Source organism: Xiphias gladius, chromosome 9 (assembly GCF_016859285.1).
Source record: "Xiphias gladius isolate SHS-SW01 ecotype Sanya breed wild chromosome 9, ASM1685928v1, whole genome shotgun sequence".
NCBI lineage: Eukaryota > Metazoa > Chordata > Actinopteri > Istiophoriformes > Xiphiidae > Xiphias > Xiphias gladius.
In genome coordinates this window covers 23,663,472-23,690,898 of record NC_053408.1, presented here as the reverse complement: position 1 = coordinate 23,690,898, position 27,427 = coordinate 23,663,472, and the positions used below count along the sequence as shown (strand labels likewise).

At 38.6% G+C, this 27,427-nt stretch overlaps 1 protein-coding gene and 1 long non-coding RNA gene across 5 annotated transcripts; one reads left to right on the top strand and one right to left on the bottom strand.

The window, feature by feature from the left end:
* Window positions 1-443: 443 nt before the first annotated feature.
* LOC120794895 lies at window positions 444-7,078 on the bottom strand. The gene is made up of 3 exons (XR_005708176.1): window positions 6,970-7,078; window positions 687-873; window positions 444-570 (listed from the first exon to the last, which is right to left on the bottom strand). It is a non-coding gene; the product is annotated as an uncharacterized LOC120794895 (long non-coding RNA).
* A 934-nt stretch (window positions 7,079-8,012) lies between these two features.
* adoa (2-aminoethanethiol (cysteamine) dioxygenase a) lies at window positions 8,013-22,930 on the top strand. Of its 4 annotated transcripts, XM_040136302.1 has the most exons (4): window positions 8,015-8,301; window positions 19,142-19,482; window positions 21,677-22,092; window positions 22,229-22,930. In XM_040136302.1, exons 2-4 carry the CDS (start codon window positions 19,147-19,149, stop codon window positions 22,383-22,385), a joined length of 909 nt encoding a protein of 302 aa, XP_039992236.1. In that variant the 5' UTR covers window positions 8,015-8,301; window positions 19,142-19,146; the 3' UTR covers window positions 22,386-22,930. The 4 variants fall into 4 exon arrangements, with proteins under 4 accessions (XP_039992239.1, XP_039992236.1, XP_039992237.1 ...); XM_040136305.1 differs by lacking the exon at window positions 19,142-19,482 and having other exon boundaries at window positions 8,013-8,301; XM_040136304.1 differs by lacking the exon at window positions 8,015-8,301 and having other exon boundaries at window positions 18,566-19,482; window positions 21,677-22,127; window positions 22,229-22,341.
* The last annotated feature ends 4,497 nt before the right edge of the window (window positions 22,931-27,427 follow it).

The following is a 27,427-nucleotide window of genomic DNA, read 5'->3' as shown; positions in this document are numbered from 1 at the left end:
TTAAGCCCTGCGTGTATAAAATGCAGCACTCTTATTCATTTGAATAAGGCCAGTCTGGTGGCGCACCGGGGTCTGCCAACACAGTGGCTTCTGATGAAACAATTCAGGTCTGTCTTGCAATAGAAGTTGAATCTGACTTAATTTTCGCTGCAATGTGATGTCATCTTGAAAGGAATGCGTTGGCAAATCACATACGTGCACATAATAATTATTTTGTAATGTGAACGCTGAATTTCTGTTGTTTACTTTGTGATCATCATGTAATTGCGCTCATTGCACAGACCCAGCGCATGTCTCTCTAAATCTGAAACATGGCAGTGTGCATATTTGTTTGTCTGTGGTACCCATTAATGTATTAAGGAGAACTGGATACTGTCTTCGAAGATGGCTCCTCATTAATTCCAAAAAAAGTTGTTCACTGGCCTCATATGCTGGAAAAGTCTCTGCGGGCTTCATCACACTTCTGCGTTTTTGGCTCCATACAGCATGTTCACCAGCGTCCTTCTCAGGCCACGAGCATGCACGTCTGAGATTTCTGATGGTTGAGCCGGCTGACTTCCTGTTGGCTCCCTGCACACATGAATGGGATAAAATCATTTAATCATACAGCTCTTCTAGACTTTCCAAATGTTATTGTAATGGATCAAATTCTGATAATAAACAGATGTTCAGAAAAATGTATTCACCATTTTCCTGCCACTCCTATTCCAATGAAGATGTATAGGAAACAGGGTTTTTGGGCCAGTGTGTGTCACGTGATGAACATGCGAGTTGCAACACTCTGTGCAGTCACTATGCCAAAATTGCTTCACAGTTCTGTTTCTGGGGCCTTGGGGGGATGCCCGATTCAATCGCTTCCTTTTCCGCTTCTTTCTAAAACCAATAATGAGATAACCAATGCATGTGTAAATACAAAGAGGACAAAGAAGCAAGTAGAAAACAGCACAAGTGCAGTACAATGGTAACATACAGTGACTATAAAAGTTTTAACTAAGAACCATCACATCCAGCTTTTCCTGGTTTCTTCTTCTACAGCAGCACTCCAATGTGCTTGCTGTAGATTTGTCCACTGTGGCCACTCCAGTGTTGGAGATCATTGGTAACTTGGTAACAAGTATGTACATATTAATTGTTACGGACGGTCTGCACAAACCTACAGAGGTGATAGTGTGTGGTTCTCAGCACAGAGCTGCTTAGGACATAAGATAGCTAAATTTGGCTTTTTATCCACTGCCGTTTTTCACTCCCCCGAATCTGAGCTTTAGTCACCAGAGTGGAAAAATCTGCAGAAGAAAACTTTCTGTAGTTTCAAACCCTGTATGTCATTTTAAATGATATCGTGGCTAATCACACATTACAGAGGGGTATATTACAATGAGGCATGAGAAAAGTGGGGCTTATAGTGAAAAATCTGACTTAGTTAGCCTAATAAGAACAGGATTAAGTGTTTTCATAAAGCTTGGAAAAGAAGACATTTAATTCTTTTCAGTTGCTCAGGTATTGTAGTGTGGACAGAGATCTTTATGAAAATGCAAGGGTGGATACAAATAACATTTTAAAAATTTGCTGACTTAATGGTCGTTGAGACTTAAATCAGCCCTGTGTTAAAAGGTCATGCTGGCAGGGGCTGTAAGTTAAGGATTACGATCCAGGAAGTCCAGTGTGAGTAACAGGTCCATGAGTTTGAAGCCTTCTCAGATGCCAAAACATTAGTTAGAGCTTTGCAATACTTTGAGACTGGATTTTACAACTGTGGCTGTAAAATGTTTGTAAAGTTATGATGAAATAAATTATTTTATCTTTCGTCAAGATGATTGAGAGGTAAACAGTAGAAATATGTATTAGCAGACAACATTCAAATGAATGAGGAGGCTGCATTTTTTTTTCAGCAGAACTATAGTTGGTCTGAATGCAGGCTTATAGAACTGCAACTTCTTTATCAGTAGCCAACATCTTTCCAACTAATGACCTCATCAGGAAAAGCTTCTCTTAATAAACATTTTTACAGTATGTGTGTGTGAACTTACTGTCTGTAACTGATGGTCAAGCCAATCAAGAGAAAACAACCCTGTACAGCATTCAATTCAGACTTTTGAATTGTTTGAACGGTGTCACTACTTCTGATTTAATCAGATTCCATTACAACAGAACAGTGACCTGGGGGCTTTTTCAAAACAGACAGAAGTGGAATTACCATCACATTTGAAGTTCATGTCTAAAAGGGGTTATGGATTGAGCCCCTAATTATTCAAAAAAGCTACTCAGGTCAACACAACACTGCAGGTAAAAAACACACAACACCATAAGACACACTGGAGTCACGCAGCTGATACAAAAGTAATAGTGTCTATCAAAGCAGCAACAGCAATGACAAATGGGCTGGTTCTGCCCCATTGTTTTACACTTTACGCATGCTCCTCCTAGCCCTAAATGATAGAGATTGAGTTGCTTTTATCATCAGTTTTAGATGTGAAGATAGTTTTTCACAAACCAGTGTTTCCCTCAGGAGTGTGTTTTAGAGAGGGCGAAAAACCCAACAATTCAGAATCAGTATACAGGCTAAGTAGGCATAACAAACAAATAACAAATAGTGTATTTCAGTGGAATCCTTTGCATTTGCTCTTTTTCAGCATCAACCTGCTTTAGGCTATGCTTACACAAACATCAATAGTGGTGCAACTAAAAAACATAGACTCAATGTGATTTCCGTGAGATCACTCCATTTGTGGGAGTGCTTCCACATAAGAAACAGTAGTCTGACCAAAAAAGTTGAACCTCACTCAACTTTTGCTGCAGCACAATCCAATTTAATCCAACAATGCAATGGGTTCCAGCACCTGGGCCACACCAAAACAGGCCCTTGATGCATGAGGTGAGACTATTGATGCAGTGGTACTGTTGGTCTGAACACGGCCTTGCACTCACACCGTTACAAACAGTGACCACGGGAGCTGCCTAGTCCTCTACTAGGAATCCTCTACTAAGAACTATTTAGCACCATTAGAGTAGTTTAATGTTTGCTGTTTGAGGGAAGGGAAGGAGTTAGTAACGCACTCTGAGTTTCGATGTTGCAAAGTGAACCTGTGGACTACATGGAGTCAGGTGCAGCTAATGTTTCATAACAAATTCTACATTTAGAAAAAAAATATTCTATGTTTACATCTACAATGACATCTACAGTAAATTCAATGGAAATATTTCTTTATAGAATTAACACCAATAAAACTTCTAGGAATAAATATAGATTTCATAATTTATTGAATTATTCAAGTTAATTGAATCACTTGTATATTATTCACAGTTTAATTGTGATGATGAGGTCCACAATTGCATTCAGAATACCACATAAATCAAAATGTAATAAAAAGATGACATGAAAAAAGTGATAAAATAAAAAATTGTGGAATAACCTACCCTTGGGAATCAGACAAGCTACCTCAGTGTCCTCTTTTAAAACTCTTCTACAAACTCCTTCTTATAAAATGGTTTTTACTTCTTCTTTTATGCTTTTTTTTCCATATATTTATTGTTATGATTTTTGATTTTCTCTTATCTTTATTTCAATTTCCCAATTGCATTGAAACTATTTTAATATATAATTGCACTGTGTATTTTCTGTTTTTATATCTGTGAAGCACTTCGTAAAGTTGTGTTTGAAAGGTGCTATATAAATAAAGTTCACTACTATTATAATTAAATATTAAAATACGAAAATAATTTAAATAATCAAATATGAAATACATTAATTAACTGAATTAAAAAAACAAATTTAAATGAAAAATTAAAAAGATTCCGATTTTATGCTGATAAAAAATTTAACGAGACAATAATTAAAACTGAGACTTTTTGACTTTTTTCTAGTTTGTGTGTGTTGCATGTGGTGTTTGTGTGTGTGTTTGTGTGGGTGTGTGTGTTCAGCATTGCCAGTCATCACTCCTAATCCAGAGATCTCAACGAGTTGGTCAGGGTCTGCAGCCCAACGATAAAACACATAGGAACACAATTGTGTTTGTAGATAAGGTGATAAATAAGATAGTGGATGTCCTGCCAACGTCCCACACACACACACACACACACACACACACACATATATATATATATATATATATATATATATATATATATATATATACACACACACATATATATATATATATATATATATATATATATATATATATATATATATATATATACATACATATATATATATACATATATATACACATATACACATATATATGTATATATATGGATCACAGGATAGTTATTTATAGTTTATTCATCTAGAAAATAATAATAAATATTTTTTTTTCTTATTGTGTTGTTGCTCCTTAATGTCTTTAAACATGCATTATCAGCATCTCTGCATCATTTTCTTCATTTCTCTTTTTCTTTTTTGCCCTTTTGTCTTTGTCAAATCTCATTGGCCCTATGGAAAAATTTATGAAACAGGTATATACATTCACCAAGCAATTTATAAGGAACAGCATACTAATATTGGGTAGAGTCTCTCTTTGCTCTCAAACAGCCTCATTTCTGCTGATTTGTCGGCTGCACATTCATGCTGCCGATCTCCCTTTCTACCACACCCCAAAGGTGTTCTGTTAGATTCAGATCTGGTGACTGGGGAGGCCACTGAAGTTCATTGAACTCACTGTCATGTTAATGAAACTAGTTTGAGACGACTTTTTTTTTTTTGACATGGTGCATTTTCATGCTGGAAGTAGCCATTAGAAGATGGTCAACTGTGGCCATTAAGGGATGCAAGTCAGCAATAATACTCAGACAGGCTTTGGCACTCAAACCATGATTGAATGATATAAAGGGGCCCAAACTGTGCCAAGAAAACATTCCCCACACCGTTACACCACCAGCAGCAGCCTGGACTGTTGACACAAGGCAGGTTGGGCTCTTGGATTGTAGCTTTTGATGCCAAATTCTGATGCTAACATCTGCTGTCACAGCAGAAATCTAGATTCATCCAGAGATGCTTCTCTGCTCACCACATTTGTAAAGAGTGGTTATCTGAGTTACCGTAGCCTTTCTGTCTGCTCCAACCAGTCTGGCTATCCTCTTCTCACCTTTCTCATCAGCAAGGTGTTTCTGTCCACAGATCTGCCACTCACTGGATGTTTTTTATTATTAAACTCTAGAGAATATTGTGCGAGAAAATCCCAGAAGATCAACAGTTTCAGAAATACTCAACCAGCCCGTCTGGTACCGACAATCATGCCACGGTCAAGTCACTGACATCACATTTTTTCCCCATTTTGATGTTTGATGTGAACATTAACTAAAGCTCCTATCCATTATCTGCATGATTATATGTTCTTCACTGCTGCCAAATGATTGGCTAATTGGATAATTGCATGAATATGCAGGTGTACAGATATTCCCAATAAAGTGCTCCGTTAGTGTATGTATTCTGTCCTAAAACACCTTAAAAAACTGTAATCCCCTGAAGAAAGCAGCTTTTGAGGGAGAGAACAAACGTTAGCTTTGCATCGTATCCTGCTGCTTCCCCTCAAGTTATGCTGACATTTTTTTCTGAAAAGCTTATGAATTTTCATCTTTGGCCTGGGTTGTTAGTATTCTTTGATGGACAACAGAGTTGGCTTCATTCTCAGTGATGACCTGATTCAATGAGGCCACAGGGAGCAACAAATAAAAGACTCCTCGTGTTCTCAACAGTGGAACACATCATGAAATAATGACAACTCTGATGACAGAGAACAGGCTGTGTATTGACTGAACACAAAGGACACGTTGACTGGTTGCACTAAGTGATCCATAAGTAGCTGTTATCATTGTCTCATTGTCTCAATATGCCAATTCCAGAGGACAGAGGAATGTGTGTGTGAATATGTTTGTGTGTATGTGTGCGCCTGCGTCTGTACAAAAATAACTGTTCAGTGACACTTATTATTATATATAATTTGCATACTTGAATGAATGTGAGCATATGCACTTGTACTTCCACCTGTGTGCATGTCTGTGTTTTCATATCTATATACATGTCTAACAAATTTGAACCTGTTCCGTGTTTGTATGTGTATGAGTTTGTATATTACTATGCAAATTGTGAACAGGCAGAGAATCACTTGCTCCATTCGGAGTTCTTTGGCTGTGGCTGTGAGGACGGCATGATGAAGCTTGACTTCTCTGCAATGTCAGTTATGCACATTTTAAACAGCCAGGGAATAATGTTGGCTTTATGTCTGAGGATCAGCACCATATGCAAATAAGATCTCAGACAAACAGGAATTCTTACATCTTTGTCCTCAGAGAATGCATAATTCAAACAATATTGGTTTACGCAACTTAAACTCGGGATGGTGAGATGCCTTTTGAGCAGATAGTTCCAGAAAAGTTAGGACTCACTACATAGCTGAGGGAACAGTGGAATGTAGTCAGACAAAATATCACTTGCATGTTGCCTATCAGTGGCCTAAAAAAATGTAATTTATCCTATAATCTGTTGTAGTGTTTATTGATAAAGTCTCCATCCATTGTCCTTTTGTCGTTATGTTGTTGTGCTGTTGGCCTGGTAAGTTGTGGTTCATTTTTCTGCAGGCTCCTAGTAAAGTGTGTTGTGCTGTCTTAGGTTGAACTCACTTTGTGCTGTTATTATTGTACTGAACTAAACGTCCTTCTAAACTTCATTTTGTGTGTGTGTGTGTGTGTGTGTGTGTGGGGTTTTTTTTAAAGGAGGTTATTCTTTTTCATTTGTGAAACACTGCTTCAACCTAAAGTTGGTTTGCTGCTATGTAGGTCCCACTCACATTTGTCATTTCAAATGTCACATATCCAGATAAAATGCAGATGCAATGTCATATGGTGTTGCTTAAACTTAGCCACGTGTGGTAATTGTCCAGATCACAAATCGGATTGATTATTCGAAGAGTAGGACTAATACCAGATGTAAACAATACATTGACCTCCACTTAATGCTAAATTGATACATACCCAGCATTTTCCATGGACACTGTCAAAGAAAAGATTAGTTGTCACTGTGCCTTTTATAATTTGCCAGTTTACATTAGCTTCCCTTGTAGCTCAACAGGCACATACAATGTTATCTGGTAGCTTAGCCCTGTTCTTAGCTCCTAAATTGGCAAAGTAAAAAAGAAAAAAAAAAGTTTTTTCAAGCTCCACCCACTGAGATGTAACTCAGCCAATGAGCTGATTGTTGTGTCTACACCAGAGCCTATAAGAAACGCTTCTTTGGCTAAAACTCCAATCTGTTAAGAGCAGAATGAAGAATTGAACAAATGCTTTGTGACAGTTTACAGACTGTCTGACCCTCCTTGATTTCAAATGGAATTAAATTAGTTTACCACAAGCTTTATCTACTGAAGACGGCTCTCTAAGCAACACGGTCTCAAATTTTAGAGCAATGAGACTGTGCCTGTGACCCCACACAGATGTGAATGAGTTAGTGAGTATGTGTGTGAGTGAGAGAACCTATAATGAACTGGCCTCATTATTTCTCAAGAGGATATTGCTTGCTTTGTGTCTCCCTCACTCGTCATGCAGAATGCATGATGCATAATGCAACACGCATACAAATGCACTGAGTTACTCACACAAAAAAAAAAAAAAAAAAATGTGAGCACACACAAAGACACAAGCACAAGTGTGATAAGTAAATGACATTTACTCAAAGTGTTTGTGTTTTGGGTGTTTTGTTATTATGGTCATGGTCATGGTCCATGGCTATTGTCACTTCTTTCTGCTCCAAAAGGCAGTGACAAGGTGCAGCCACTACTGTAGTCTGAGAGATCAACTCCTTCTGGCTTCATAGAGATGTTTGACTTGAAAGATTCATCAGCATTCGGAACATCAAATACACATCACACAAAAACTAGACTTTGTTCTGGCAATGTCCTATGCCCTAAAACTGTTGTGTTATTCTCAATTTGGACTCAAAAGCAGAACTCAGACAGGAGATGTTAGAAGGTTCAAAAACAGGTTTATTGTGAACTTAAGATGCAGGAATTCTGGGGAGTTGAGCCAGATCGGGGTTAGGGCAGGCAAACAGACACAGCGGAGGCTCTTGAACCTGAAGCACAGGGAAAGACAGGATTAGGCAAAGTTTTAGGCAGACACAAGTAAAAAGAATTACTTGAAACTAGCGCTTGGCTGTAGTGTTCGTACCACATCAGCAAACTGAACAATCTGGCAAAGAGTGGTGTGTGGAACTGGGACCTTTATACTGCAGGAGTTGCTTAGTGGATGAGCTTCAGGTGCGCAGAAGGATTGGCAAGAAAAGGAGGACCAGATGCCATGGCTAGCCAGGTGAGAAGGATTCACACATACAGACGGGTAAAAAGACAAACAGGATGAACATGAAACAATATGAAGGGGAAACAATGGGAAAACACAGGGAACTAGACTATGCAATTTCGGAGGAAATGTGGGATTTCTGGCTTCTATAAAAGCTGACGCTAAACTCCGTTGCTGGCTGCTAAAAAATTTGATTTTTTAAATCGACATATCCTAACAATTACCATCATTTATTTTTGGTTTACATTGTGAAAATCTATTGAAATGGAGTCTAAATTACAGAGGAATAGCAATTTCTGTGTGTCTGTATGTGTGTGATTGTGTGTCTCACACAAATGCTTGCAAGTCAATGTAATGTCCTCCGAAGTGATCTAAACATGATTTTGTGTGTGTGTGTGTGAGTGGAGTCTGCAGAATGTCTCCTGACTAACGCTTTACTAAAACAATATTTCCAGTGAAAACAGTTGAAATATGTGTAAATCTGTGTGCCTTGTATGTAGTCTGGAAACAGTTTGTAACTTTGACAGAAATGTCAGTCAAGTGTTTGATATCAGCGAGGTAGTCTAATTAATGATCTGAATCAGCCGTTTGTGTCCAACTACACTCAGAGGTTGCCATGGTGATTTTAGGTGCTTAGTTTCTACTGAATGAGACTCAGACTTTTGTGAGATTTGGCTCGACGCACTTCTCGAACTCCTGCTATTCAGTCAAATGATGTAACTTTTATCGCCAAAGTTTTTACACTGTGAGCACTTCAAGACTTTGCTGCATACATCTGTGAAATTTTATGTTCCTGGTGTCAAAAATGTGGAAAATGCAGTGAGTTATAAAAAAAAGGGTAATTTCTGTTTTTTTTCCTGAAAATCTGGTTCTTAATTTGTATTGCAGTCTATGGGGCAGTTGAATAGTACTCCTGCCACTTTGAGGCTCATAGTTCAAAATCCATAAGTCACTGTGCTTTGGTAGTCACATTGTCTGAAACAGCACAAATTTAACTAGGCTCTGGCAAAAAGTTATGTGTGAACAGCGAAATCTGTGGCCGTGAGGGTGAGTTAAATTAAAAGTTTTCAGATCAGTTTAAAACTTTGTCCCTCTCTCTTTGTGATGTCACCCAATCAAATCAAGCCTCTGAACATTCCATCCATTCATTACCATGGGGAATAATTGCAGACAAAATGTTGAATATTTCAGAAGTTATAAGACATATCGCTGAGAAAAGAATTCCCCGGCATCTGCCAATCGAGCCACACATTTTGATGTTTGAATGGAGTTTATATGACAAAAAGGTGCAGGACTAGTTGGGTGCCAAAAAGTGAGCGGAAGAAAAATAACTAGAAATTGCATTTTCTTAAAAAAATGCAGTGTGAATGCTCAAAACTGAAGGAAAGCTGAAGCAATACTGATAAATGGCTGAAAATGGTTGTAACAATAGCAAAAATGTAGACGCGAAACTTGGACACTGAAATTTTAACTTGGTGAATAAAGGCTCAATTTTATTTCTATAACGCCAAATCATAACAGAAATCATCTTAGGGCACTTTTTATATAGAGCAGGTCCAGACCGGACTCTTTATAGTTATATTTACAGAAACCCAACATTCCCCAATGAGCAAGCACTTGGCGACAGTGGCAAGGAAAAACTCCATTTAACAGGTAGAAAAACTTGAACAGAACCTGGCTCATGGTGGGTGGCTGTCTGCTTGTAATAAGACTAATAATAAAACTAAGAAATATAATAGTAGGGCTAAAAATAAGACTAATAATAATAATAAGACTAATAATAATAATAATAATAATAATTGAAACAGTGCATGTTGACAGCCCTACCTATAAGGTTTATCAAAAAGGAAGGTTGTATGCCTACTCTTAATGTGGAGAGGGTGTCTGCCTCCTGGACAAAGCTGGAAGATGGTTCCACAGTAGAGGAGCCTGGTAACTGAAGGCTCTGCCTCCCATTCTAGTCTTGGAGAACCACAAGCAAGCCTGCGTTCTGGGAGCGCAGTGTTCTACGGGAGTAATAGGTACTATGAGCTCTTTAAGATATGATGGTGCCTGACCTTTAAGAGTTTTGTAGGTGAGGAGGATTTTAAATTCTATTCTGGATTTTACAGGAAGCCAATGCAGTGATGCTAACGCAGGAGAAATATGATCTCTTTTCCTTGTTCCTGTCAGTGATCACGCTGCAGCATTCTGGATCAACTGGAGAGTATTTAGAGACTTGTTGGGGCAGTCTGATAATAAGGAATTACAGTTATTCCAGCCTAGAAGTAACAAATGCATGGACTAGTTTTTCTGCATATTTTTAAGAAAGGATATGCCTGATTTTTGCAATGTTATGTGGGTGAAAAAAGGCAGTCCTTGAAGTTTGTTTTATGAAGGAGTTAAAGGACATATCCTGATCAAAGATAACTCCGATATTCTGGAGCTGGAGGTGCTGGAAGCAAGGGCAATGCCATCTAAAGTAACTATATCATTAGAAAATATGTTTCTGAGGTGTTTGGGGCAAAGTACAATAACTTAAGTTTTATCTAAGTTTAACAGAATAAAGTTCATCTGCATAACAATGGAAGTTTATGAAGTGTTTCCTAATAATATTTAATGCCGGTTAAATGTTCCAGTCTCTGTACTACGATGTGATTGTCAGTAGTGTCAAATGCAGCACTAAGATCTAACAAGACAAGGACAGAGACAAGTCCTTTGTCTGATGCAGTAAGATGGTCATTTGTAAATTTCACCAGTGCTGTCTCTGTGCTATGATGCATTCTAAATCCTGCCTGAAAACCCTCAAATAAACTATTATCATGTAAAAAGTCACACACCTGGTTGGCAACAGCTTTCTCAATGATCTTAGAAAGAAAGGGAAGGTTGGATATAGGTCTATAGAGTTGGCTAAAACACCTGGATTAAGAGTAGGGTTTATGAGAAAAGGTTCAATTACAGCTACTTTAAAGGACTGTGATACATAGCCTGTTAATAAAAACATATTGATTATATCTAGTAAAGAGGTGCTAACTAAGGGTAAAACTTCTTTAAGCAGCCTAGTTGGGATGGGGTCTAAGAGACAATTTGATGGTTAACATGAAGAAATCCTTGAAGTTAGTTGGGAGAAATGAAATGTGTTTCGAGATTTATTAGGTGCTGGTTCAGGGCAGGAGGTCATGAATTTTGTCTTTAATAGTTAGAATTTTATCAGCTGAAAATGGCTCAAAAAAGCTGATATGCTGAATCGAAACCTGGAGGCTGAAAACAGAGAAATTTGTGAAACAATGCTAAAAATGGAGAAGCAAGACATGGAAATTGAAATGAATGGGAAGCTGAAAGGTGAAGGAAATTCATAAAGCAATCCTGAAAATGGCTTAAAAAAAATAAAAAAAAACCCCAGCTGATATTAACTGAAATGCAATGCTTGGAAAACTTGGAAGCCAAAATGTAAAACTGTCGCTCAGAACTGAAGTGCATTAGCTGAAGAAGCTGAGAGCTGAAACATGTTACTGAAACAGTTGAAAGAAAAATGATATACTGCCAAAGCTGTAAGTAGATATAAATTGCCTTAAAATTGTGACAGAAGAATTTTTTTGTATTAATATCAGAAAGATGAACTACATCTTGAAACAGCTGAAGGTTTGAATTTCTTAACAGTCAAAATGGAAAGAAATAGGTCTCAGCTGTGTGTTTGTGTGTGTGTGTGTGTGTTTGTGTTTGTGTTTGGGGGGGTTGAAACAGCTTAATGTTATTGTTAAGCAGAAGTAGTGATAACAGACAGAGAGCCCCACTGAGGTAACACTCAAACAAGACACCTCTATTCAAAAAGTATATACTAGTGAAATTTCCTCATAGTGAGCGTCAGGAGACTTTACCGAGGAGAAACATGTTTGCAAACTGTGCACGCTCATGGAGTCTGTGTTTACATACATGGTCTGCCGGTTGGTCCACCAAAAGCTCTGTCACAAACAGAGTTTTAAGTCAATTTTGTGATACATAGAGAAACGATGCAGCTCATCAGCAGTCAGCAGGTGACCAAGTAGGATTTTAAGGACCTATTTAGCTTCTTAAGTACTTGTGGAAAGTCTGGTTTTATTTCTGGTCCTATCCCCAACTGGCCTGTAGAGCTGGGCGTTTTAGCAGAATCTTCATTCTCCACAGCAGGCTCCAATCCAGCCATAGAGCTCACAATATAGGTTTTATTGACAATTTTAATTCGTTTTGGGGGCTTTTCCCCATTTTTCAGGACTGATGGACTGCACCCCAATGCACTGGTTAGCCGAATGCTAGCGGTTACCTTACAGCATGCTTCACAGTCCGCTCCACGTGACTGACTGTTTACCTCCAACAATCCCTGCCTGAAATATTCTTCTTCGCCTATAATGGCAATTCAGAATACGGTTGCCCCTGCTAATGATCTTGACTTCTTTATAATTACTGAGACTTGGCTCTTCCGAGGTTACACTGTTCCCCTGATTGAGGCTAGGCCCCCTCTATCTGTTTTTTATATCTTAAGTGACATCCTATTACTTTTGGTAGTTTTATTTACTTTGAAGATTTAAATTTCTTAAACACTGCCTTCTGTCGTACTCTGCATTTTGACAGGGTGCTTATTCTTGGTGATTTTAATTTTCATGTATGTTGTACTTCTCATTCCCAAACCTCCCTTTTTTTTTTTTTTTTTTTTTAAAGATCCTATAGACTCTTTTAACTGCATTCAATTTGTTAAAGAGGCAACACATTCTAAAGGTCACAGGTTAGACCTGGTACTCTCATCTGGTTTCTTTAATTTGTTGGATATGCTTTTAACTGACCATAAACTCATTGTTTTTAAAGTCATACAACGGTTGTCTACTCCTAGTCCCTATCCTTAAATAACAAATGTTACTTTATCAGGAAGCAGTCAAAGATGAGAGATCAACTTACTCTTTTCTGGCTCATTTTGTTGATAAGGTGGAGAATATCAGGTCTCAAATCCAGCCTCATCCTTGCATTCTTCCCTTTTCCCATGTTAATTCTGCCTCTTTTTACCCAATTTCAACCATTACAATTTCATTTTTAGAGAATACAGTCTGTCACATGAACACTTTCTCCTGCCTCCTAGACATCATCTCCACTAAGCTGCTCAAGGAGGTACTTTCCACTATTAGTCCTGTTACTTTAAGAAATTTTAACAATCTTCTGGCCTCTGGTTCCTTTCCAGACAGTTTTAAACATGCCTTTTAAACACCCTTTTAAACACCCTTTTTTAAAGCAACCTAATTTGGACCCCTTCCCTTAACTACCTACAGACCCATTTCCAAACTGTCTTTTTTATCTCTGGTTTTGGAGAAAGTCATTTCATCTCAACTGATATATTTTATGAACAATATCTGTGTGTTTTACAGTTTCCAGTCTGGTTTCAGAGCACTTCATAGTACCGAGACAGCACTTGTTAAGGTAACTAATGACCTATTGTGAACTGCAGACAGACGTAACTGCTCAATTTTAGTTCTTTTAGATTTCAGTACTGCCTTTGATTGTTGATCACTGCATGAGACTTGGGTAGGAATCAAGGGCACGGCTCTAAATTCATGATCTTTTCAATAAAAGTTAGAGTTACCCAGTCACACTGGGTAACTCTATTTCTACCACTGCTCAGTTGAGGTGTGGTGTCCCTCATGGCTGTGGTCCTCTTCTGTTTTCCATACACATGCTGCCTCTTGGTCAGCTTATTCAAAGTCACGATGTACTTTATCATTTTTATGCTGATGCACTCAGTTATACATGCTGTTAAAACCCACTCTTCCTAAAGGCCTAGCTGATCTCAGAACTCTCAATACACTTTACTCGGGTATCAGCCAGGGCTCCCTCCCCCATCTCCAGTTGATACAAAAGGCTGCTGCTTGACTCATTTCTGGGATAAAGAGACATGATCTGATCACCCCTGAGCTTGCCTCCCTACACTGGGTCCCTGTTAGCTTTTGAATTGATTTTAAAATTTTATTGCTCGCGTTTAAGGCTTTAAATGGCCTACCACCTAAGTACCTCTTTGATTTATTGATCTGATATGTTCTCTCTAGATCATTGAGAATTGAATTCAAATTCAAATTCACTGAATTTGTATGGATAAGCAGTTGAAGTAGGACAGTTGGACATGTAAAAAAGGGATGAAGAATGTAAACTGCAGTGTAAGCAGTGAAAAAAGTTAAAATGGGAGTCATATTATACAAGTGAGCTCAAGTACCCGGAGAAGGGCTGAAATGGAACTAAACTGCCACTTAACTAAAAAGAAAAGAAAAGAAAAAGGCAAAGCCTATCTGAATAGCTGTAAAATCTTGGAATAAATAGAAGGTAAACTCCGGTAAAGCCTTAACTTTGCATATAATATGTAAGGTTTGAAGGTTCTATGAGAATTTAAGAATGTGTAGGAAGAGGCTGATTAACACTGGGTTTGAAAGTTTATCTTTGGCAGCTAAACTGCATTGTTTCATGTATAGCTGGAGCTAAAATGCAATGATTAATGGTTGACTGGTGCGCTGTTGTTATGGCAGTACCAGTTGGCCTGTACATTTGTGTGAGTGTGTGTCTTTGTGCGTCTCTGTACATGTGTCTGTTTATCTTTGTGTCTTCGTACTTATGTGTGTGTGCAGTCTAATCAGCTGATCTGAATCAGTTGTGTGTGCTCAGCTGCAGTTAATGGTTCCCATAGTAATGGTCACTTAGTTATAGCTGCTTCAAACGAGGATTAGGCTGAGAGACGTCTTTCAAACTCGCTTATTACCCAAAGGCCATAATTCCTGTCACCGAGAGTTTTATATTTCGTGAGAGAGGAGCCTCTGGTGAATGCAATGATATAAAGTACTTATTGGTGGGGTGTAAAAACTGTAGAAGATACAGCGATTTTTAAAAATGCCCTCTTCTGTTTTCCTCTGGAATTTCTGGTCTCAGTTAACATTGGAGTCAACGGGGCAGTTGGCTGGTACTCCTGTCACTCAGAAGCTCATGGAGCAAAATGTGTAGGTGGCTTTGCTTAAATAGTTACATTGTGTGATACAAGACAAATTTGTCTACATTCTGGCAAAGTTTCAACAGTGTAATTTGTGGCCATGAGGACGAGTTAAATAGAAGTTTTTCAGAGCAGTTTAATACCTTCTCCCACTCAGTTTGTACTGTCACCCACTCTAGCTTCTGAACATTCGGCCCCATAACACGAATGTAAAAATCTGGAAAGGTCAGAAAAGTTCACGAAACTTGAACTGTGACTGTGTAAAGTGTGAAGGGCATAAAGAGCTGAAGAGATGTTTGAAAGTCCAATTTTTCATGAACATTTTGAAGTCTGAATGAAGTTTCTAGGTGAATGTATGAAGGAGTAGGTAGAAGTTGAAGATGAATGGGTTTGAAGGTTTCTGTCATTCACTTCCATCATAACTAGTGTTCAAACAAAGCTGAATATTTTCAAAAGTATGAATGGGATTTTAAAGTTGAATACAACTAAACATGTAGAAAGGTTTCTGAACATTTTGATGTTTGAATGGAGTTTCTACCAGAGAGTATGAATGAGTAGAAAGAGTTGAAAAATGCATGAAAATTTGTGAAAAACTGACAATTCTGAACATTCCATTGATTCATGTCTATGGGACAATTTTCTGACAAAACACTGAATACTTCGGAAAGTTTTAAATATATGACAAAACGGAATACATCTGATAAAGTCCTAGTTGAGCTGAACATTTTAATGTTTGAATGTAGTTTCTATGTTTAGGTGTCTAGAAGGAGTTACAAATCAAATAACAGAATAATAATGATAATAATATAATAATAATAATAATAATAATAATAATAATAATAATAATAATAATAATAATAATAATAATAATAATAATAATAATAATAAACAATTTTTGAACCTGAGAACAGCATATAGTGGGATTGTGCTTACACAGCAATCCGACCAATAAAGAAATTTTGAACCTGAGAGGAACATTTAGTGGTACTGCCCTTGTGCAGCAATCCCACAAATAACTAGAAAATGCAATTCCTGAAGAAAATGCATGTGATTGCTGAAGCTGAAGGAAATAGCTGAAGCAATGCCAATAAATGGTCTAAAATGGTTAAATAAACAGCGGAAATGTAGAAGCAAAAATTGGACACTGAAATCTTAAGAAAAATGGCTGAATAAATGATGAAAAAGGATGAAAAAAGGATGAAAAAAGCCAATATGCAGAATCAAAACTTGGAAACTAAAAAAAAGGAAATTCCTGAAACAATGCTGAACATGTTTGAACATGGCTGAAAAAACAGCAAAAATGCAAGTTCAATACTTGGAAGCTGAAAGCTGAAATTGCAGAAGCTATGCTGAAAATGGATGAAAAACAGGTGATATCAACTGAAATGCATTGCTTTGGAAACTTTGGAGCTGAAATGGAAAACTGGAACTGGGAGATGAAGTCCATTAGCTGAATAGGCTAAGCTGAAACATGTTGTTGAAACAGCTGAAAGGCAACAGATCTACTGCTAAAGCTGGAAATAGAAATACAATGCCTTCAAATTGCCATTTCAATGGCCAACATTTTTTTGGAAAGAGCTGAATATTATAGAATTATAAATAGTAGCAAAAAAACTGAACAATATCAGAATTGTCCTAAAAAGGCTGAACATTTTGATATTGTGGTGGTTTCTTAAGGTGTAAGTATGCAGAAGTAGTTAGCGACTGAAGGCTGAAAAGTAAAAATGGAGCTAGGAGATGAAGAGCATTAGCTGAAGAAACTGAGAGCTGAATCATGTTGTTGAAACATCTGAAAGGCAAATGATATACTGCCAAAGGTGGAAGTAGAAATAAAATGCATTTAAAACTGTGAAAAAAGGGAGTCTTTGCATTAACATCAGACAGATCAAATACATCCTGAAACAGCCGAATGTTTGAATGTCTTAAAAGGGCTAAAGTGTGACATTTTGCGTAAAGCAAAACAGTGGAAATTTAGAGTGGGTGACATCACACAGCGTGTTCAAAGTTAAAAAAAAAAATCTCCTTTCTTAACCACTTTTCCTTGAGCTCAATGGAAAAAGTCATGAGGTCAAGGCAAGATGTGAAGAAAAATCATAAGAACTTAGGAAAAGACAACCGCGGTGTTAAGAGAATCCAACTGCACTTTCACTAAGTTGTTGTTTAATGCAGGTTAAAGGAATGTGGACAAACTGGTGAAGAACATTACTTCATAACAAAGGTCAGAATTGAAATAAAAATGGAATAAGGGCTACCAGTCACAAAAGTGAAACAAAATGGTTGTCCCAGTGAGAATGGTTGCTCACTCTCATCCTCCTGTCCACTCATATTTCTCAACATGAATCCCAATTTGTTTGATTGTATGAAAATAATTGTTCAATTTATGCCAGATAGGCATAACATTTTAGGTCTACAAATCTACTACTGTACAGGTCATCATTCTTAGGTTTCAAACATGTTAAGTTGAAGACATCATCTGCTTAAAAACATCATCTGGTTAAAATGTCCCATATCCCTTTTTCTTGTAAGACATACAGAGGGACCAAACCAGTATTTTTACTTTATTACTTTAACTACATTTGCTGCCAATACTTATGATTATACATATGATTTTCCATGCTGGACTTTTATTTGTAATGGAGTATTAATGGAGTATTTTTACATTGCAGGTTCTTTTTTGTTACTTTTTCTAAAGTAAAGGATCTGAATTCTTCTCCCACCACTGATTACATATATAACTGAAGAAATGATCCAGTTTAACGCTTTTACTTTATTAAGGCAGGGGTTTCGGCATCTGTGATTGAAGAAAAATAATTAATGGTATTCCTAAAGGCTGGCAATACAACAACGCTCAAAGATATATAACCAATGCAAACTGAGCGTAGGTTACGCTTCAACATTAACTTCTCTTTGATAATTTTCCAAAGCAGCGTAACAGGCGAACTATGAAAGTTACGCTGCTTTTGTAAAAAGGAAGTTAATAAGTGACGGTTAGCCCACATGATGATCTTGGTCGCTTGTCGGTCATGATCGTTTGTTTTCGTGAACGGTCGAATGGTGCGTCGCTCTAGATGCTGCTGCCGCAAGGAATTGTGGGACGGCATTATCTCCTTTCCATTTTTAAAAGAAAGTCCAGTGTATCCTATGCTAAAGGAGATAAGATAGGAAGCATCGAAGCTCCTTTCCTTAGCATTTAGAGAATTCGGCCAGCTCTAATCATGGCTGCCCCCTAGATACTTCCGGGTCATTCACTCAGTTAGGAACCTTCCTAAGCAAAAATAACTTTTTTACCGCATCCTTGATTTAACATAACCATGCGGGGAGTTCAATGGCCTCTATGGCCTTCCCCTCTGCAATTCTGTTACATCCCCAGGACCTCTGGGAAATGTAGTCTCACTGAAATGCAAATCATGTTATTGTTTTGATTTTTTTGGGTATGCTGGTATATTTCCTAATCTTCCACAATCACAGAAATATGTCTGTTAAATACTAGTCATGAAGTGATTCACTGTTCGTGTTCACGCGAATTAGATATCTTTTATATTTTCTGATAAAACTCCGTATCCCAATCCGCTTTTCGTTTTGTGCGCATGCTCCATGAACACGAACTGGGAGAAGACGATGGAAAATGACTAGGGAGGCTCTCATCTGGTGGTGAAATTAGATATTATCACCATGAATTGAGTTTTATTTTTATGAAAGCTGCATTTGCGTCTGTTTTGAGCGTCGACCGACAAGTTCCGGAGGAAGTCTGGTGACATTGGAGGATTTGCAAGCTTTTTTTTTCTTTTTTTTTTTCTTTTTTTTTTTTTTTGACCGGGGTAGTACTCGAGTCGGAACAGTTCCAGGGAAACACCGATAACCGTTATTATTTTTTTTCTGCAGCCAGAATGCCGCGGGACAACAAAAATCCTCTTATCCAGAAAATAGCGAAGCAAGCGTATATCACCTTCAAAGGCTTGCAGTCTTCGGCCAACGGGGATAATAAACTCGTTGCAGACAAACAGAGTGAACTAATCTCCTTGGTGACGGCGGTCAGGGCTGGTGACCTGAAAATTGCTCCCCGGAAAAGCAAACCGAGCTCCGGTGCAGCGGGAATCCAGAGCCCCCCGGTAACCTACATGCACATCTGCGAGACGGAGGTATTCAGCATGGGGGTGTTCCTGCTGAGGACCGGCGCTTCTATACCTCTGCACGACCACCCGGACATGAACGGAATGCTTAAGGTCTTTTACACCTCATGTCTAGTATGTTGTGGCCTTTTGTGACCCCAATGCGAGCTATTCTCTGTGTTCTGGCTCTTAATTGTTTTTTTGTTTAAGATAGCTATAAACAACCAGAAAAACGCATATAGTGTTAAGCGTACTGCTCAGCACACAAATCGATACGTGAAACTGTTTTGTGACTCACTAAGCATCAATTTAATTAAGTTCATAAAACATTGGTTCCCACTATAATTCACCAAGGGTTATAGGGCATACCAGTTATCCAGGTTCATGTTATGTCATGCATTTTTTGTTGTGGACCTTTGCCAAAACAAATTGAGTTTGTAGTAGCTTTTTTTTCATTATTATTCTTTGTTTTATATCACATAGAGCATAGAATGTTTTGGGGCCACTCTGCCATCCATGTCTTCTGTCACAGTAACCACCACATTACACACACATCCACTCTTTGCGTATTCAAGTGACCAATGGCATGCTGGGCCCCTGTGTGCAAACTGAGGACACCATGAACGTATGAACGTTCACCATGGCCATACACTAGTAATGCACCAATACCAAGGCTGGATTACCTAATTGGCAACTTTCCTAGGGACCCTGAGGGGCCACCAAAGCCCAACCTGCACTGCATGCCAATTTGTTTCGGTAATTACCATCCCTGAACTACGAAATCAACCTGATGGGTCTGGCATCATTAGTTTATTTTGTGGTTTTGTCTTGTAGACACAATGTTTTTAAATCAGGTTTAAAGAGCTTTTTTATTTCAGTTAATGTGCTTACATTGTGCATATTCCTAAATAAAGTTGTGTTCAAATAAAATTAATACAAACAAATGCAAATGAATTATCCCTCAGATTACACTAGACCTCCGTGGAACTTGGGCGACAGGAAGGCCTGGGCGATATGACCTAATTTTTATATAACAGTACAACTTGGAGCACGGATGGTAACGGTATATCACGGTGTATTCAGTCATTTGACATAATTTGCAGATTATCGTTTTCTGCTTGTCTGACTTTTAAACCCAAACCATATATTGGAAGTTGCACCAGTCTTTTTTTTTCTTTTTTTCTTTTCTTACCAACTCCTCCGCCTCTTTGTTTTGTAAAGCGCTTTCAACCATTTCTTTCCTTCCAAGCAAAGCAACATGGGCTCTCAGGCTGATGGCGATGAAGCCTGCCGCGAATCTTCTTGTTCTTCTCTCTGGCAGACCAGGAATGGTTTAGTGCATTGCTGCCTCCCACTGCTGTGGTTACGCCATTGCCACTTTAGATCTTTGAGGGCTTTACTGGTCAGCGTGGTATAGTCAGAATCCATACCATAGGGCAAAATTGTGTACTTTATTTACCATTCATACCGTCCACTCCTATTGACAGGATCCGTGCACAATGCAAATATTTCAGTAGAAGTAGGGTCAGTATGGGCCCGACAGCAAATTTTTGTCATGGGGTCTCCTAACAGGCTAATCAGGTACCAGCCAGAAGTGACCAATCCGCATTTAATACTGTTCCTCAGTCATTTTTCTCACTAGAATAGTGTAATTGAAAAGAATGTTGATGAATGAACTTACCTAACTATAGTTAAAGGACGTGTAGTTACAGCCACATGTTACCTAACATATAGAGGAATCCTTTCTAAACAGTGAGCTGTAGAGATTTTCCATTGAACAAGAAAAGGAGCACTGGTACTGGATTAGAATGTATATCAGCCTGTGTGCCAACTTAAGATGCTTGATTTAGTATCAGCAGAGAAAAAGCTATACACCTATCCACATTTTTATTACTCTGACACGGTTGCGTTGCCTCTATGATATAGTATCCCACTTCTTATGTATTGCTTTTAATATCTTTTTCATGAAAAAGATGGGATACTTGTTATATGTTCTTTCTGCATGTGGGTATGCTGAATATTTCCTCTTAGACCCCATAACAGGAACCCCCTGAGTCATCTCACTTTGGCAAAGGAGGCACTCATAATTGGAAAGGGGGCACAGCTTTTTGGCCTGACATTTTGGCCAGTCATAGTCAGGAGTTCCAGTTACTATAGGAAATAATTTTAAAATCATCGGAAAAACTTTACATCTATTAACCCTGAACAGCAGAATCAAAGGTGATTTAGTAATTGTAAGAAATTGTGTAGCATGCTGTGGTTACCTATCCATTGGTATTTTGTATTCTTTTTCCTGTCTCCTGTTCAGGTTCTCTATGGGAAGGTGAGCGTCCGCTGCTTCGATAAACTGGAGGATAACTTGACTGTCAACACTGCCCCACCTCATTTTGATCCTCCCTTGGCCCCGCTCCAGACAGCCTCCCTGTGGCGCTCCATACTCCGCTCAGTTGTGGAGTACTCAGAGAACAGTGGGCCGTGCCTCCTCACTCCTCTGAGGGATAACCTCCACCAGATTGATGCAGTGGAGGGGCCAGCTGCTTTCCTGGATATCCTGGCACCCCCATACAATCCAGATGATGGGCGAGACTGCCACTATTACAAAGTCCTACAAACTGTGGCAGAGAGGGAAACAGATGGAAAGAGCAACGAGGAGCAGCAGGGAGAGGAGAAGGAGAAAGAAGAGGAGACATGGCTACTAGAAATTCCTCAACCAGAGGACTTCTGGTGCGGTGGGGAAACTTACCCAGGCCCTGCAGTCTGTATGTGAATGAAAACTCTGATCACTGCAGTATATGGCAGGGATAATATTGTAATATCCGTTCGTCCACAATGATAAACTTTGTTTTGTCCCCTTCTACAGGAAGGTCAACATGAGGGTCATTATTACCTGGAACTCAAAAGAGTTTGAGTGTCTTGCTCAAGGATGCTACAGCAGGGCAGAATCTTGCAGAAACGTGAACTCTGACACCCCACACAGAATATGGACCACTGTACTTCCTTCTACAAACAATAAATAACCTTGTCAGTACTGGTAAAAGTATTGACACCAGGAATTGACTTTCCAAATATGGTATTTTTCTTCGTAACGTTTTGTGACTGGTGGGGTGTCATTAGGGTCTCTGTTGTGTGTTCTGTGAAGCTTAGAAAGCCTTCCACACATGATATTTCACTGTGCTGCAGAGGACTTCTACATTGTCATGTGTCTTAATGCCATAGCCTGTAACTCAAGTCGTACAGTCCTAGTTGAAATTATTAGCACCCCTGAATTTTAAACACAGGATTTAGAATATCTTCAGAAATAAATGCAAATTAACCAATTTCATATATTCAGAATATTTAATTAAAATTTCCAAAATTACTGAACAAAAAATGCTTTCATATAATATAAATAAAATTTATTTTTGCAAAATAAAGAATACAGACATAAAATCTACGCTTGACATAATTATTGGCCCCGTAGAATTTAATTTAGTTCCTCAAATAAAATAAAAAACAAATAAGACTCACCTGTGCTTAGTTTTCAGTGTTCAAATGACATGAATTAACCAATGAATGATGGTTTTACTTCATTTAAAGGGGTTAATTTTTTCCAGTTTTTTTTTTACAATGGCAAAGACAAGAGAGCTGTCTATGAGCATCTGAAATTACATTTTCAAAAAACATAATTCCAAAGGTACAAGACAATCACCAAAGATCTTGAAATCATTGTTCGTAGTGTTATCAAGAAGTTTCACAATCATAAAACTGTTAAGATGCTTCCATGACATGGTGCTAAGAAGAAACTCAATGAGAGAGGTCCACTAAGGACGATGCGGATTGTGGAAAGAACACCATGCAAGACATCTGAAGAGCTTCTGGCTGACTTGGAGCAATCTGGAGTGGTGGTTTCAGCCTGTACCATACGCCTGCACACTAAACCGGGTAGGGTTCCAAGGGCGCAGGTCAAGGAGTACACCATTATTGAAAGAAAGGCACAAAAAGGCAAGACTAATATTTGCAAACACCTTCATAGATAAGCCACAGTCTTTTTGGGATAATGTACTATGGTCAGATGAAACCTCTTTGGGAATGCAGTGCATCAGTTTGTTTACAGGTGATGAAATGAAGCCCATAAGGAAAAGACGTACAGTAAAACATGCTGGAGGTTCTATCATGATATGGGGCTGCTTTGCTGCCTCCAGTACTGGAAGTATTGACTGTATCAAAGGAATGATGAAATCAGAAAATTACCAAAGCATTTTAGAGAGAAATGTGTTACACAGTTTCAGAAAACTAGGTATGAGGCGAAGGTCTTGGGTCTTTCAGCAGAACAACATCCCCAAAGCACACATCCAGCAGGACTAAAGAATGGTTGAAAAGGGAAAGATGGAGTGTTTTAAACTGGCCACCAATGAGTCCTTACCTAAATCCCATTGGAAACCTTTGGAGAGAGCTGAAATCTGCCATTGCAAAAAGGACTCTTTAAAGATCTTGAAGGCATAGCAATGGCAGAAACTACCAGCAGTCAGGTGCAATAAGCTTCTAGATGGCTACAAGGAGCATTTAGAGGCTGTTGTTGTTGCCAAGGTTCTTCAAACAAATATCAGTGAATATCACTGTTACGCAAGTTTTGTTTTTTATTTTCTTTTGTGCAGTAACTTTGGACATTTTGTTAAAATGTGTTTATTATACAAAAGTGGTTAATTTGCTTTAATTTCTGAAGATATTCTAAATTCTGTAGTTAAAATTCAGGGGTGCCAATAATTTCAACTAGGACTGTACCTGGCTCATTTGTGAATAATGAATGTATACGTAAGAGTGCCATTTTTATTGTACACACTCATTTCCTTCTCTAAAGTGCACACACTACATTATATATACTTTATTTTTTATTGTATGTGTTTAACTTATTCCAGATGACATAGTTCCAACACAGGTCTGGACAGTTAAGGGAACATAGCTGATCTTTAAACTCATAAAAAAATCTTTAAACCCAGTCTAGAAAGTATAGTCTATTCAAAAGTATTACACTTTACAAAAGGAAGATGTGTTAGGGAATGTTAACATTTTCATGGTATAAAGCCAACACTCTTAGACTTTCTTCACGACCTTTTACATATAGATTGTTTAACACTATATTCCTATCTGTATGCTACATAACTAGTTTATATCATGACACGCCTCTGACCATTATTAGACTCCACACAGGTCTGTGTGCCAGTTTGATTGAATGATTTTGTTACTCTGATGATGAATGTATGTCAACAATAAAGTGGATTGGAATACTCATGGAGCATTTAATTTCATTCTCTGAGTAATATGTAACCCTCGTAAACTGGTATAGGTTGGTACACCATGGAAATTACTCCAATCAGAGAATCCTTTGTTGTAAGAGAGTTTGTTTATTTCCATAAACTGAGTTGAACACACAGATAGTGCACGGGTATATGTGTGTGGTCTCACAGAAACGTAAGGAGATAAATGGTCTTGAGTGTAACATAAATCTAAATATAACAAATGTGACACTTATTTCTGTTATGCAACAGGTCTTCTCTTTTCGCCTGAATAGACAAAATATTAATACATTGTCATCATGGGGAGAATAATAACAGTTCCACTATACACTAATAAAGCAATATAGACTTACTACACAATAATATAAATTCCTCTGGTGTACATCAAGATAAGGTCAACTACATCATCGTAAATAACTTAAATTGGCATGAACAACACTGATGATAAGGTAGCTCCATCTACAAAATAATTAAGCTGTCAATCAATTAAGCTCCCAAAACAGTCTGCTAAACAAAACAAAAGTAACAAAATTCAGGCAGAATTATTCACAGCATAAGTGTCGTAACTTACATGTATGTCCTTAACACACACATCAGGGTTATAGACAGTCCACAATATTGTCGCACGAAAAGTTTCATAGTCATGATGGCAGGGAAAAACTCCGCTCGTTTACTGCTGCAGAGTCGGGCAAAACTCCATGTCAGGATGATTAGAGAGAGTGTGAGAGTCTGTGTGATGTCTGATTAATTTTTAGACCTTACTACTGTCTGACTAGGCAGTTGAATAACAGGGAGAAAGTCTAACCAGTAACCTCCTGGTTGTCAGCATCCTTGTGAACTGGAAGCGGGATGAGTCGAGCCACTGGGTGTCATATATTCGGTTTTAACCTGGACGGTGGCAGTTCTGAAATGTCCATCCTCTTCCGGGTAGGTGTGAGTTATCGTCCCCACAGGCCATGATGCCCAAGGGCGCTTTGGGTCCACAATCAGAACTACCTGACCAAGTGAGTGCCCTGCCATCCCAACACCACTTAGTGCGCTCCTGTAACCCTGGGAGATAGTATCAGATGAAGGATGAATAGAAATGATAATTTAGCATCCGGCTGTGCCTCCAGTGTTGTTGGAATCATGAATTACCAGGGGAAGTGATGAGTCATGCCACCCCATAAGGAGGAGATATGGGGTGACCGGTTATGGGTCTATTGCATTGAACGACAAGTTTGGCATTCATAATGCCTTCAACTTTGGCCAACATTTTCTGCAGCACAGGTTCTGGAACAGTCTGATCCTTGAGGACTACCCAAAGTGCTGTCTTGATAGACTTAACTTCCCTCTCCCAGGTTCCACCAGAGTGCGGTGCAATGGCTTCCCACACTGTTTGATGAATCATCTTGAGGACATCAAAAAGGCATCTGTATCTAAACTCACCACCAGGTCTAGATGCACCAAACAAATAGTCATACATTTATAGATTTTTCCCCATCTCTTCTTGGTACGGTGGCCGATCTTGATCTGAAGGGGACCAAAACAGTCCATTCTGGGTGAATAAAAAGGGAGTTTGTGTAGTAGTAGTCAAGCAGGGGGGGATATTAGCCATCTTGGGAACATCTGGCTTATCTTACCAACATCGACACTCTAAGCACAAATATTTATGTTTGCGTACGGCCTGTCTCACTTGTAGGATCCAGAATCTGCGTCAGAGCTCGGCAAAAACTTTTTTGGGCCCAGTGTGCAGAAGTGACTCATCCATGTCTTGAATCAGTAGCTTAGTTACATGGTGGCTAGGATCCAAGATAAGAGCGTGAATCATGATCCTCGCCAGGGTTAGTCACATGTTGCAGCTGTCCACTGACCCTAAGTTGTCCTGTGGCCTCATTGTATTCTGGATAGAGGGACAGAAGGCATAGTCACATAATCTCTTACCAAGGTCTCCGACATTAATTAGCTCGTTAGGGCTGTGGCTTGGTCACGGTCAATATTAGGAAAGACCAAGTGATGCACATTTGAAAGCTTTATAAATACTCTGACTCCCCAAACCTTTTCCCAACAATCAGTATACATGTGCTCCAATAAGCAGCTGCCTAGCTCTCTGAAAATTAAAATAATTGATGCCCACAAAGCAGGAGAAGGCTATGAGAAGATCACAAAGTGTTTTCATATGGCTGTTTCCTCAGTTTGTAATGTTATTAAGAAATGGCAGTTAAAATGAACAGTGGAGGTAAGTTGTCTGGAAGACCAAGAAAACTTTCTGAGAGAATTTTTCGTAGGGTTTCTAGGAAGGCAAATCAAAACCTTTGTGTGACTGCAAAAGACCTTCAGGAAGATTTATCAGACTCTGGAGTGGTGGTGCACAGTTTTACTGTGCAGTGACACCTGCACAAATAAGACCTTCACTGAAGAGTCATCAGAAGAAAACCTTTACTGCATCCTCACCACAAAATTTAGCATCAGAAGTTTGCAGAGGAGGATCTAAACACACCTGATGCATTTTGGAAACAAGTCCTATGGACTGATGAAGTTAAAATAGAACTTTTTGGCTGGAATGAGCAAAGGTATGTTTGGAAAAAGAACACCTCTCCAATTGTTAATCAAAGGGGTTGATCGATCTTGCTTTGGCCTTGTGATGCAGTCAGTGGCACAGGGAACATTTCACTGGTAGAGGGAAGAATGGATTCAATTAAATTCTAGCAAATTCTGGGAGCAAACATCACACCATCTGTAAAAAAGCTGAAGATGAGAAAAGGATGGCTTCTACAACAGGATAATGATCCTAAACACACCTCAAA

Bases quoted from the DNA above. Each gene is read 5' to 3' on its own strand.
- adoa (XM_040136302.1), top strand. From the start codon at position 19,147: ATGCCGCGGGACAACAAAAATCCTCTTATCCAGAAAATAGCGAAGCAA. The intron at 19,483-21,676 runs GTCTTTTACACC...TCTCCTGTTCAG, and splicing joins ACATGAACGGAATGCTTAAG to GTTCTCTATGGGAAGGTGAG. The intron at 22,093-22,228 runs GTGCGGTGGGGA...CCCCTTCTACAG, and splicing joins CCTCAACCAGAGGACTTCTG to GAAGGTCAACATGAGGGTCA.